The sequence below is a fragment of the Fragaria vesca genome, linkage group LG6 (assembly GCF_000184155.1).
Source record: "Fragaria vesca subsp. vesca linkage group LG6, FraVesHawaii_1.0, whole genome shotgun sequence".
NCBI lineage: Eukaryota > Viridiplantae > Streptophyta > Magnoliopsida > Rosales > Rosaceae > Fragaria > Fragaria vesca.
Genome location: NC_020496.1, coordinates 26,082,382 through 26,095,443, shown reverse-complemented (window position 1 = coordinate 26,095,443; position 13,062 = coordinate 26,082,382). Strand labels below are relative to the sequence as shown.

The window sequence follows — 13,062 nt, the reverse complement described above, 5'->3', positions numbered from 1 at the left end:
GAGAAATCGAAACATAAACGGAACCTGCATCAAAAAGTAATTTTTTTATTTTAAAAAATTGATTACGTGTTCAAACATCGGTAATCTAATCCACATGCTTTCAGAAAACCTTTAGACATTTAAGAATAGAGTTGCCAACACACCATAAATAAGCAAATTCTCTCGGTTCGTCAGAGATTTGATTAAACGTTGTCAAACATATGTGATGGAATCTCCCATACTTTCAGAAAACTTTTAGACATTTATTCTATCATTCATGCTTCTCCAATTACACGACAAAGATGTCAAAAACATCAAAACGTAAGTTATCTCATTTCATTAGAAATTCAAAATCAAAGACTAAAAGTCTAATACCTCTAGGAAACTTAAGTTTACAATATCAAAGGGTAAGGCTTTAGAAGCCTCTATGAACTATAACATTCCAATACAAAGACACATCAAGTGAACGACCAATTTCTCATACTTCCTGACATTTACTCTCTTTCATCCCTTCTCCAATTGCAGGAACAAAGTTGTAAAGGTCATCTTCAGACTGATGTTTGTTTTGTGGTCATAAATATACCAATTTATACAAATGATAACAGGTAATTACGTTGGAAAATCATAACAAATCCATGGAATATGGATTATCTCATTCCCAAGAAAAAAAAGCTACAACACATTAGGATTAGCAAGCATCAATCGGCAAAACATACGCTACCTTCATAGGAGGGTCGCATATACACTTTGCCTGAACTCAAACCCGCACTGACCTCATGTTAATATGTCAGGCATTTAACAGTAACTTTTGATGAAAACAAGTCTGATTTGATTATCCATTCATTCATTACAATGAACTGGGAACAACTGAAAAGGGGGAGGCAAGAATGATGAACTGGCTAGTTGCCCCCATGCAGTTCATGAGAGATTGCACGACAAAAGCTGTCAAAGCTCTTTGTTTAGGTGATGAAAGCAGAATCCACGTTCTTTGGTAAGTATCTATTTAAAAATATAAAAAAAAAACCAATATATATAGGGCCTATATATATCATCTGATTTTGCTTCCCTGCCCTTGAAATTGAAAACCGTATTCTGTATCAAACAATTGTAGGCTAAAACTCAAAGGATGCTGATTGTAACTGGCAAGAGAGACAGAAGCAGTTTAGAAACGGGCAAGGGAAACTAAAAAGTTCCCAAGACCAGAAATTCTGATGAATTATATAACACTTTCCTTTATAACAAGCAGTCTTCTCAAACTTGTAAAATTCCCCACTACATGAACAAACCACACCATTACAGAAACTTTCAAACCCTAGGAAAAACGATGGAAAGAAAATTTCTAAAAGCTATACACAAGGATGAAAAAATCACGTCATCTTAAACCATCAAGCTCATCACTGTATCTCACTAGAACACCACCACTACCACCACCCACCACCAATTTTGATATTGGGAACAAAATATTTTGCAAAAGGCCAATACCTGAAAATGCTTCTCGAGCACAAGCAACTAAACAGGTATGGCATCATTTTTTGATGAGTCTTCACATCTCAAAACAACACCCTCAAGGCTAGCTGGAAAGATACAACTGCTCCATTGGCATCCAGTTGTCAAGGGCTCAGGTGGAGGAACGATCATTAGCACGTTGTCATTTCTCTGGACAACTCCCATTACACTAACCGTGCTACCTTCCTTGATGTACCTGCAACAGAACATCACTAGCAGTTATATAAGATTGACTTGGAGTGAACAAGAAAAAGTCAGCTTAACAATTTTCAGTACAAAAGTGTTTTCAAAATTAAAACGAACTAAACAAGTGATGATTATACCCTTCTTTCAATCGCATTGTTCGCTCGTCACTTGAAAGATTCCTCTCTGCCAACCACCTCACAAAATCTGGGGACATGTCTTTGTTTGATGGGTTCACATCAATAATTACAGACTCATCCACATAAGGAGTAACTTTGGTTCCATAGCCAGTCTTAACCAAAGCTCTCAAACCAGACTGGAAATCAGAGATGTAGAAGTCCACTACATGCCTCTGCATGCAACATGCACAAATGAGTAAAGTTCGGCATTTAAAATCTTAAGCATTGAAGTACAACATCATACATCAGCAGAATGTGTGTCAACCAAACCACTTTATGCCATCATCCCATAATTCCAAAAACGAACTTTTCAGTTCTCAGTAACTCACCTCTGATGATCTAAGTCCCCATGTAAATCGCCGATGTGTAGGATTTGCTGGTTTTGAATCCCATCCTCGGTACTCATACAAACTCGTAGATGTATATACACATCTAGGAACTCTCCGAAATGATGATTCAAGGGGCACATTACCACAGGTAACCACCTTCAAGAATTGCAAATGTAACATCAAAATCTAGAGTAGAATATACAGGATTGCCAAAAAAAATATCCATGAAGAAGAAAAGGTAAATGACAACTGGATGATGAACATCTCAACAAACTCGTAGATGTAGAAACACATCTAGGAACTCTCCGAAACGATAATTCAAGGGGCACGTTACCACAGGTAATTACCTTCAAGAATTGCAAATGTAACACCAAAATCTAGAGTAGAATATACATGATTACCAAAAAGAATATCCATGAAGAAGAAAAGGTAAATGACAACTGGATGATGAACAACTGAGCAACATGTACCGGTCAGCCTATATAATTGCACATTCAAGAAGATATTTTGTTTTGTAAGGTATTTCTCATAGACTATCTTTCTAACTCACACATGCTTCTCTTCTCATTCAAACTACATTAATAAGAAACACTTGCATATAAAACAGATGTTCATGCATAAAACTACAGATGCAGCAATGATTACCTCGTATGGAGAAGAAGATAAGGCTAAGTATCTACTCACAGAAAACAATGACTATCAATTTATCATCTTTTTGGACAAACAGTGATTAATCTCTGCTCACACCATCATAATTCTAAGTAAAAGATGTCATATGCTTGTTCAAATTTTTGGAAAAACAAGGAGTAAGTGATGTGTATTCAGTAATGTGAATCAAATGTAACACTAAGTAAATCTTTTAAAAGTTGTTTTAATAAAATTGAAAAGACACCCAAAGTAAAGATGAGCTTAGAATTGATATTTGAGAACTAAACAGCAAAAAAGAAAGCCCAAGAAAAGTAAATTTCTACAGTATTAAATATCAGTCAGCAGATAAATAAACAGTAGAGATATAAATATGAAATACTTTATCAGCATTGGCTATGTTACATACCCCGGAGACCTTCACATATTGCCCATTTTTAGCGGTTCTCAGCTCAGCATCAGGATAGCGAGCAATGAAATTTGTAGTAGCTTTTCTTCCCCAACAAGTATTCCAAGTGAATAAAGCAGCAACACCAGCAAAGAGAATCGCCACAACAGCTAGGAGTATGGGATTGTGGACTGCTCCAAGAATAAAACCACCAGCGATGAATCCCATCACAAATATCAGTATCACAGACCATAGTATGGTCTTTGGAAAGTTCTTTCTGAAAGAATAATCATCCTGGCCAAGAGTAGTCACTGCTTGATTGTGAACAATTGCAGAACCTTGTAATTTCATTGATCCCATAGACTCTAAAGGTCCAGAAACCTTTCTAGGTGCCCCAGACGAATTTAGTGGTCCTGAAGAAATCGGACCAGATGTGATGAGACCTGTTGTAGGAAGTACTGGTATTTGGCCTGAATTTTGGCGTGTCACTCCACCAGATTGAGGCCCAGAGGACTTCTTCAAAGGTTCTCCATGCTTATTGAGTGGTCCAGAATTAGTTTTCTTCATTGAAACTGAACCAGGCATGCCACCAGAAGTTACAGGACCCGACGTGGTATAGATAGACCGAGCAGCAGCATTAGGAATAGGACCTGAATGTGAAGCAGCACCTCCAAATGATCCGGTCCTTGAAGGAGCACCGGTCAATTGTCCAGATTTCCTGGATTTGGAGCCATCCATTGAAGGGATATCAAACATTTTACCCAGCTCTCCTGACTTCTTGATATCACCACCAGTATAGGGCATGGCAGTTGAGCCCATTGTAGGTGGTCTTTCTTTTGGCTGCTCAGGCCTGCCTGATACGTAGAGACCATTGCTGAGCTGATGAGATGGGAATCTGGAACCCATCAAGCTTCTCTGACGGCCGTAGAACAGATATACGAGATGATGGATATCAAAGAGATGCGATATTCAAAGTCCTACTGAGAGAGAGAAACAGAGGGATAGTCAAGTATTGTTCTTAATTATAACTCTTAAACGAGCATGAACAATTGAGCTAACTATCAATTGTGAAATGAGAATTTGAGAAATGAACAAATCAGCCACACACCAGCATATATCAAAGATCAAGTACCAAACTCTTTATACAATCTCAGATTTCAAGCTTAACCAAAGTATTAGCAGTTTGTGCACATATGCTGGATATTCGGCATGGACTCAGAGATCACTAAAAAATAACTTCTTTTCTAATGGCACACAAATGTATCTACTATAATGTAGTGTAGATTCCGATATTCTGTTGGTAGAAACCTATAAACTGGACAAAATTACCTAAACTAACAAAAGACTTCCAAGCAAATCAATATCAACACTACTAGTTACTAAGATTCAATCCGAAATCTATCCAAATAAATAAACTTTCATCAAAGGAAGATCTGAAGCAACAAGAAGTGATTGTAGGATTTCTGTCTTCTTATAGATCTCAGAAAAACTCATACACGCCGAGTATTAAAAGCTCTCAAAAATCAAATACCCTCCATTTGTCCTCTTTTCCACAAACAACTGCCAAAACCCACATTCAAAAATCACTCTTTCCCTCACACATTACTCTAATCCACCAACCAGAGTGTAAACAAGAACTGAATCTATGACCTTTAATCAATAAAGCCCACACTAAGCAAGGTACATTAAAAAAACAAAACCCAACAAAAAAAATCAATCTTTACATCCACAATCAGAGAAACAAAGCATACCCAGATCACCATTTTGAACTACAACCAAGGCAATGCGGAAGATCTAGAGAAAAGATCAAAACTTTGATATGGGCTCAGTCCCCAGATTAGTGGGCAATGCAGGGAGGGGCAAGATGGGAATTAAAAAAGGGAGAAGAATGGGGTTAAAGAGTGAAGAGTAATACCTGAAGAAGAAGAAAGGATGAAGATTTTAGTTGCTGAAAATGGATCAAAGGCAGTGGTTGAAGTGGTAATAATAACAGTAATGATTCTGCTGGTGAGAGTGAGATCCCATCTCCATAGCCAGCAGCAGCAGCAGCAGTCACAATCTGTGTTTCTCTCTCTTCTCTCTCTCTCTCTCTCTCTCTCTCTCTCTAAAACAAAAGAAAGTCTCTCTCTTTCTCACTCTTCAAAGAGCCGCAACAACTGGTGGGTTGTCTCATCCGGCAAAAGAACCACCAAACTGAGTAAACATGACTTTCGATTAACAAAACATATATTCTTTTTCAATATTACCTTAAAAACTCACCTTCCACCTCTCTATCTCTCTCTTTTTATTCCTCTAATGTTTCTCTTCCAATTTTCTTTGGGGTTTTGTATATATATTTCTTTGGGGAAATAGATAGATTTTTGATAAGGGTCCCTTAAAGAAAAGAGAGATGCTAGTGACAATGGCCAACTAATATCTTTGGATGATGCATTTGAGGGGTTATTAGGGGAGGGGGTTACTTTTGGGAAATTGAGAAAGAACCTACCATCCTTGAGATATACAGTTGTCTTTTTATTTGTTTAACTTTGATAATCATGAATCATGATAGAGTATATAGCGTAAGCTCAAATCCTACCCACTGTTTTAAAAGGAAGAAATACTAATACTGCTGATACAAAATTGTATTGTGACATAAGGAGGGAGAGGACATCATTTTCCACTGATATTTAAAGTATTGCTTCATTAGGATCGTTTTTGTTGTAAATTTGCCCGATCCGAAATTGTTTGGTTATCTTATTAGCATCACCATCAATTTGAATTTAGTTGGTCACACTTGTTTTTGACGTAACAAATAAGTTGGTAATAAGCTCTCTTTTGTGATTTCAGTAACTATAACTTCTATAATTGCACTCGATCTCATTTGGGTTGGCATTTCTTATCTTTTGTATCAATCGGATGAGTTCATTATGATCACATAGAGCAAATTTGGAAAATGAAATAAAAAGAAATGTGATGGAAGAGTACAAATTGTCATATTTTATTGGTGTCTGGTGGTATATCTCTTTGACAATTTGTTTTGTCGTTAATAAATATATATTTGGTTTCCAAAATAATTAGATTATGTATGGTTAATTCTCGAGAAGAAACTTGATATATGTATTATTTTGATCACTACTGTAATAAAGATGTCCTCATTTTTCTCATAGATACATTCATAAAAAAGGTTGCTTGAGAAAACCTAGTTTAAACATGTTGTCTAAACAAAATTCGTAAGATTTCATTCTCTTCCAAACAACATCAAAAGAAGTTATGCACAATTCGACCTTTTGCAACTTTTGACAATACTATTTACGAAATTTATACTTTTGCAAGCTTACATAATTACCTTGTATATGCTAGTATTACTACTCGAGTGGAATCAAATGTTACCCTTTAAGGTAGAAAAAATATAGCATAACTAAAAAGTGCATGCAAGAGTAAAAGTTAAATGAGACTGCATTTACATACGCTCTCGGTCTCTCCTCACCTTAATTCACTTGTATGCACTTCAATTTTAACCACTTAGCAAATCGGCTACCATCAATGTTCATTCAAGCTTAGTCGCTAACCTCACTCGGGGTTGCCTTGAGAACTCGATACCTTTTGTTATATCAATGTTTTAATTTACTGTGTGAAAATATCTGGCTAACCTAACAGAGAAGCTACATAACATTGTAGATGTATGTATTCTAAATAAAAGAATTTTACTTCGGTTGAGAACCATTATTGAAATATGAAAATGTTAATTGTAGAAAATCAAATTCATAAGATACATATAACAAGGGAATTACATACTACAAAGATACTTCAAACTTCAACATCAACCAATAAAGAAGGAAAGAGGAAGGAATTGAAGTCGAAAGACAAAACTAAGGCTTGTCACAAACGATTTGCATCTAACCAAGTTTGGTAGTGTTCTTCATCAAGAGTTAAAAGTTCGAAAAAATGTGCATATTAAGTCATGGGGGCACAAATATGGTAGTGTTCTTCATCAAGCATGTGTTAGTTAATTATTTTTTTTACCCGATTGAAGCCTTGTAACTAGGGTTCGTTTACTAGTCAATTCTTCTACTATCATAGAATTTGGTTATGAACCCCCTAACCATCATGATTAGCATGACACTGGCATTTCACCATATTTTAAAAACCTTTCATTTTCAATTTCTATCATTTTTTCGTGTGCAACTTCACACGTCTCCGGATGTACCAATCTTTTATTTTTATTATTCTTTCAAATTAAATTGCCTCCTTGACCCTTTTGGGGCCGATGATGTCATAATTCGGATCAAATCCAGAGGTAAAATTTTCAATATTCCCTCACTGACATCACCTTTTTATCTAACAATGGCCTCCTTTTATCACCTTACTGATATGTGAGACACTGTTAACTGCACTGGTCCAAATCATCGTAGGCCAAAAGCAACAGGTATCATATCTCTACCATCAGTTGCAAAAAATGCAGCCACCATTCTACTTTGAGAAAGTTGATTTCCATGTACTAGTAGCGATCCAAAGGGTTCTATTGTTCACTAGATAAAGCATTTGAAGAGGCTCAGCCTTGCAAACTTATATCCTAAATAGTTTCCAGAAAAGATGAGGGGAAAAAAACTCAAATCCCCATCCCATGGATTAAGAAAACCTTCATTCATGTTTATGTTCGATCCTCGACCACCCCAAGAAAAATGCAGTCACAAATATGGGCAGAGTTGAGAACAATACAGAAAAGCAGTCATGGAGGCACTCTCCTTTTTCTTTTGACTCATAAAGCTAGGCACTTAGGCTCCATTTTAGTCTGGACAGTACCTCATCAGTAGATTGAAGCCTTTCCCCTGTATACAGCTACAGATACAAAAGAATGGGACGAGAAAAAGGCCGCAGAAGATTGAACAAGAAGCCTCTGATTAACACTTTACCAAACAATAAGTTTCAGCATCTAAAATGCTACTAGATGGTCTGAAACTGTATATAGGAAAGACAATATGCAAAGACAGCCTAACAGCCAAAGCCGAAAGTCTAACATGACCTCTCAGCAGAAAAATTGCAAACACCCACACAACTCGTGACAATCCATATGGTATCGGGACCAAAATGCTATACTATCATGTTTTTGATTAGTATTCCTACAAAAAAAAAAAAAAAAAAAAAACAACATGTTTTGATGAGTACACATTCCAAATTCAAAGCTATAATCAAAGTAGATGTTATGTAAATATTATTTTGCAGTCTTTCACAAAACTAGCCGTATTCATGCATTATTCTCTTCATTGATGCCGCATCAAACATCTAATCTATAGAGGGCTATCAATTTACTATAGAGGGCAGCTATCTGTTTGGTTTAAAGTATTTGAAAGCATCTCGTATCACTTAAGTTTCTTCAATCAGCCTTGGAAGAAAGTAGAGTTTACATGGTTTTGTGGCTACTTGAAGACTTGAAGAGATAAATTAATCTTACAAGAGCTAGGATATGGTTGATTATACAAACATTTCAATGAGTAACTCATATTAAAGACACTAATATGAATTGACAACACCAAAGTCTGCTGTGCACATCATCACAAAATGAAACTGGTATTCAATCACTACTGTGAGGATCCTCACATGCATTCTAGCGTCACATGAAAACAAGAGGATAAAACAGAACTTCAAAATAGTTATAGCACAAGAAAGAAAGGTAACACCAACCTCAATTTTTTATTGTACACACAATTTTTAAAACAACTTTAAGGGAAATGGCAACACATAGATTCTACGATGACCAAAGGAGATACTTATACATATTTATGTGTTCTAAATCGTAATCATCCATTTTGCATTACCTATATCTACTAAGGAAGCCACATAAACCAAACCCTCATGAGGTAGGCAGTCCACATCAATGCAGGATAATAATTTTCAGATGCAAGAAAGCAGAGTAAGTGAGGAGGAACTAACCAGTACTGTTATACAAAGAGCAATGGAGGACTAATCATCTAACCGAAGCAAACTCTCTTTATACCGAATCATCTTAAGATCAAAGCCCTCAGTCATATACATGCCACACTTGTCCTCTTCTTTGTGAAGAATCTTAATGCATCCTTTCACATTGGTATCACAACATTCGTCAACCTCCGTTGTAGTGTATACCTCGGCAACAATACTAGTTTCCAAAACCAACACACTTCCGAAACCCCAATCTCCCTCTGGCAGATTTGAAAACTTAAAGTGAAAGATCTTAGTCCATTAGTCAAGCACACCATATTCTTTCACGACCCAAACACAAATATAGTCACTAGCATGCCCAGTTGAAAAAAGCAAACGACAGGCATCCTTCAGCATAAACCCCTATATCGCCCCACCGATTTGAACCAAGTTCATCGAACTTAGGCAGTGCCATTTTCATAAATAAGAAAATCAGTACTAAAAATGGAGGATTGCTGGATACCAAACTAAACTACTCGTATATGTTTCTGATCAAGATATGCCTAGTGATTCTTCAACTAGTTCAAACATTTTCACACCTAAAAAATGCTAGGAGTTTGAAATTCTTCTCAATCCCTCCTGTGAATCCACTAATCATAAAACTACACACACCCTAATGTCAAGTAACTAAACCGCCAGAGCTGCAAAACAGCTTGCCTATCATTACATCCAAAACTCCACAATTCAACATCCAACAACCAATGGAAAACCGCAAACAACAAATACAAAACACAGAATGAAAATCTCATGATACAAAAAGTGTTGAAATCTATATATTCATACTGAATTTGAAATTCATCACATTATAGCCCAATAAGAACAGAGGTTATATCAAACCTATTCCGAAACTTGTAACAAAACCTATTTTGATCAAAACCAGCTCACTAACCCATCGAAAGCCAACCACATTTCTCCTGCTGCTCCATCAGTACATCCCCCTGCTGTTGTTGAGGATCGACCCGAGCGTGCCGAGAACAGCGAAAGCAAGTAGAGGGCTGACGTCCAAGGTGTCGAAAATGGGCGGGATGATGTTGCGGAACAGGTTGAGGTAGGGATCACAGAGGTCCCGGATGGCCGAGAGCGGCTGACGGTCCCATGGAATGTTGGGGAACCAGCTCAGCAGAACCCTAACCATCAACACGCCGCTGTAGATGTCCAGCCACTTGGAGAGGCCGGCGGCGACGACGGTGAGCGGCGTGTTGAGGTAGCCGCTGGGGCGGTCGCTGATGGAGGCGAAGAAGAGGGTGCCGGCGGAGGAGGCGACGGCGGGGCCGTGTTGGGCCGCGAAGTCGATGACGGGGCGGGAGGCGGCCTTGAAGGCGGCGAGGGTGAAGGCGAAGAGAGTGGTGAGAGTGCGGGTGGGGGAGTCGGAGAGTGGGCGGTGGGATTGGACGGTGGCGGAGACGGAGAGGGGTCGGCGGAGGGAGAGGGGGAGCGAGGGGGTGGGGGTGGGTGTGAGGCGGAGGATGGAAGGAGGAGAGCGGAAGGGCCTGGATTTGGTGGTGGGGGTTGGGGGTTTGATTAGGGTTTGGGAGTAGAGGGCCTGGGAAGCCATGACTGATGCCATTCGACTGATTCGAGGGTTTCTGAAGAAGAAGAAGGTCTCTGGTTTCGCGGCTGAAAATAGATAAAGCGAATTTTGGTTTATATAATTTTGATTTTTCCTCCTAGATTATGTGGGATTTTTTTTTTTTCGAAAGAAAAATTTTATTAACACATCTTTCAATGCTACACATATCTCTATTAATTAAGACAATTTACCTTATGAAACTGTCATGATTAAATTTATCTTAATCCCTAGAAATACCCCTACATCAAAAACTCTTACATCAAACACAATTTAATAGATTGAGGGTAGAATAGATAAACTACAAATAAATAAAATAATAGATAAACCAGATACAAAACCCTCCTGCAGTTAAAAGCAAACCCACATTTTAAGGAGAAGAAAAAGGAGATTTTACATACTCCCGGTCTCCCATCGAAAATCCATTTCCTTGCTTTTGTCCATTAACACGTTCTCTCTTTGAAAACCAAAGGTTAAATTTTTAGAAAACCTATTTAATACCCCCTCATTACATAAATTCTTTACAGCAGATGGATAAATAATAGAAGGGTAAAATTGTAACTATGTGATAGCAAAGAAAGAGGAAAGATAAACACGGTACTTCTATGTTCAATTCAAGAAACCCAAACTAGTTGCAGTTCTCATCTTCCAAATCCACACCATCATGTTCAACCACGAAAGTAAAAACTGCTCTGCAAGGACTCTTAAAACGGCTCTTCTCATTCGTAGTTCACATAGGAAGAAAGTCGGTGTGCCATTTTTTGAAAAACTCTCTGTTTTTTCTTTTCTGTTAGTACGATTATCTTACTCATGCATGCAAGCTCTTTTGCGTTTTAATTTTTATCTGGGTTCTGAGTTCTGACATCAATTTGGTTTTATTTTTGAATATGTAGGGTATCAAACATGAAATTCATCTATGTTTCTAGAAAATTTGGTTACTCAAACTGGTATAAGGTAAGCCTTCGGTTTTGGAATTTGGGGTTTGAACTCGATTGAATTTGAGTGTAGGATTTACTCATTTGTTTTATCATCCACAGGTAAATTTAACGGGTTTTGGTGAAGTTGTGTGTTAGTCCAACCACAGGTAATCTCTCTCAAGGAAAAGTGTGATTGGAGATTAAATTTCTCACTCTTCTTTTGTGACTGATATTTTTGCAAATTTTAGCGAAATCCGGCTAACCTTTATACGCATGTGCAATTTGAAGTTTTGAGCCAAGGATTATGTTCGATTGCAGGTTCGAGTCACCCACAGATCCACAATTCACCTACGACCTATGATTCCATAGGGGTAATTGAGGGAGCTTATATGTGTGATGTATCGTTGCATTTGTAATTTGATTATAACATTAGTTAATCTAGATGGGCATGCTTCACAGACTTTTTCTAACCCACTCCCAGTTCTAAACTTTCACATTGGTAATTGGCCTCCTAAAAGATGCATGACTGTGCAGATAAATATAACAATTGAAATTGTCTTAAATTATGTAAGAGATCTAAAAAGTCGTATAAGAAGAAGCATGACAGTATGGTTAAATTTGTATGTTCAATTTATTTGTTTGTTGGTGCATGCATGTTTACTTTGCAATAAAAATATTTAACCCTGACAATTGTTTTTGGTGTGTAAACAGGAGCAATGAAAGCGCCAAGCTTTTTTTCCCATAATTTATCTTAAAGGTGGTATGACCGAGTGTAGTTTATTAAAGGTGGTATGTTCACCTGCATTGGTTTTCATTCATCGTCTCGAAAAGATATTCAATAGTTCAAATAACCAGAGTTCATATATTTATACTTCTGCTGTGATTTGTGATCAGACCAACCCTATACCCAATCACTCGATCTCATAGTTTTCGGCTTTTTGAATCTTTATCTTTGATGGTAGGAGGACTTGAAGAAAACATCCATGATAAACTTTTTTAGTCTTCTTTCGAGTCATGTAGTTAGATGTATTGCAGCCATTTGCTAATTACGATTGTTGAAAAATATTGTACTCATTCAGTTCCCACTACTGTAAATATCTACCTTTTGCTCTGGTGTTTCCTCAAGTCCTTTGTAAGAAGACAATGGCACAAGTTAGTATGACATTTGTCCTACTACTAGTCTTTGTCTCGCGCTCTGCTGCGAGTAATTTTCGCGTTTAATTAGCATAAGTGATTTTCAAAAATAGCGTCATATTTCAAATACAGGGGTGGTGCAACCAACCGATGATTTAAAAGTATGAAGTTGTAGAGAAGTACATCATATCATGTTTATTAACTGTGTTTACTTGTAGGGAGCAGCTCTAGTCCTTCTCGAGTAGCATGACCATTATTATTATCATAGATAAGATGATTCAGTTCCCAGCCACAAAAG

At 37.4% G+C, this 13,062-nt stretch overlaps 2 protein-coding genes and 1 non-coding gene across 3 annotated transcripts; 1 reads left to right on the top strand and 2 right to left on the bottom strand.

Annotated features, from left to right (window-relative positions):
* Positions 1-1,139: 1,139 nt before the first annotated feature.
* LOC101315255 (uncharacterized membrane protein At1g16860-like) lies at positions 1,140-5,515 on the bottom strand. Its single transcript, XM_004303772.1, has 5 exons — positions 5,125-5,515; positions 3,231-4,189; positions 2,177-2,332; positions 1,809-2,020; positions 1,140-1,681 (listed from the first exon to the last, which is right to left on the bottom strand). Exons 2-5 carry the CDS (start codon positions 4,113-4,115, stop codon positions 1,489-1,491), a joined length of 1,446 nt encoding a protein of 481 aa, XP_004303820.1. The 5' UTR covers positions 4,116-4,189; positions 5,125-5,515; the 3' UTR covers positions 1,140-1,488.
* A 4,199-nt stretch (positions 5,516-9,714) lies between these two features.
* LOC101314968 lies at positions 9,715-10,748 on the bottom strand. The gene has a single exon (XM_004303771.1). The coding sequence runs from the start codon at positions 10,711-10,713 to the stop codon at positions 10,072-10,074; it is 642 nt and encodes a 213-aa protein (XP_004303819.1). The 5' UTR covers positions 10,714-10,748; the 3' UTR covers positions 9,715-10,071.
* Positions 10,749-11,405: 657 nt separating this feature from the next.
* On the top strand, positions 11,406-12,843 carry LOC101314771. Its single transcript, XR_185004.1, has 4 exons — positions 11,406-11,462; positions 11,607-11,667; positions 11,751-11,797; positions 11,949-12,843. It is a non-coding gene; the product is annotated as an uncharacterized LOC101314771 (transcript).
* The last annotated feature ends 219 nt before the right edge of the window (positions 12,844-13,062 follow it).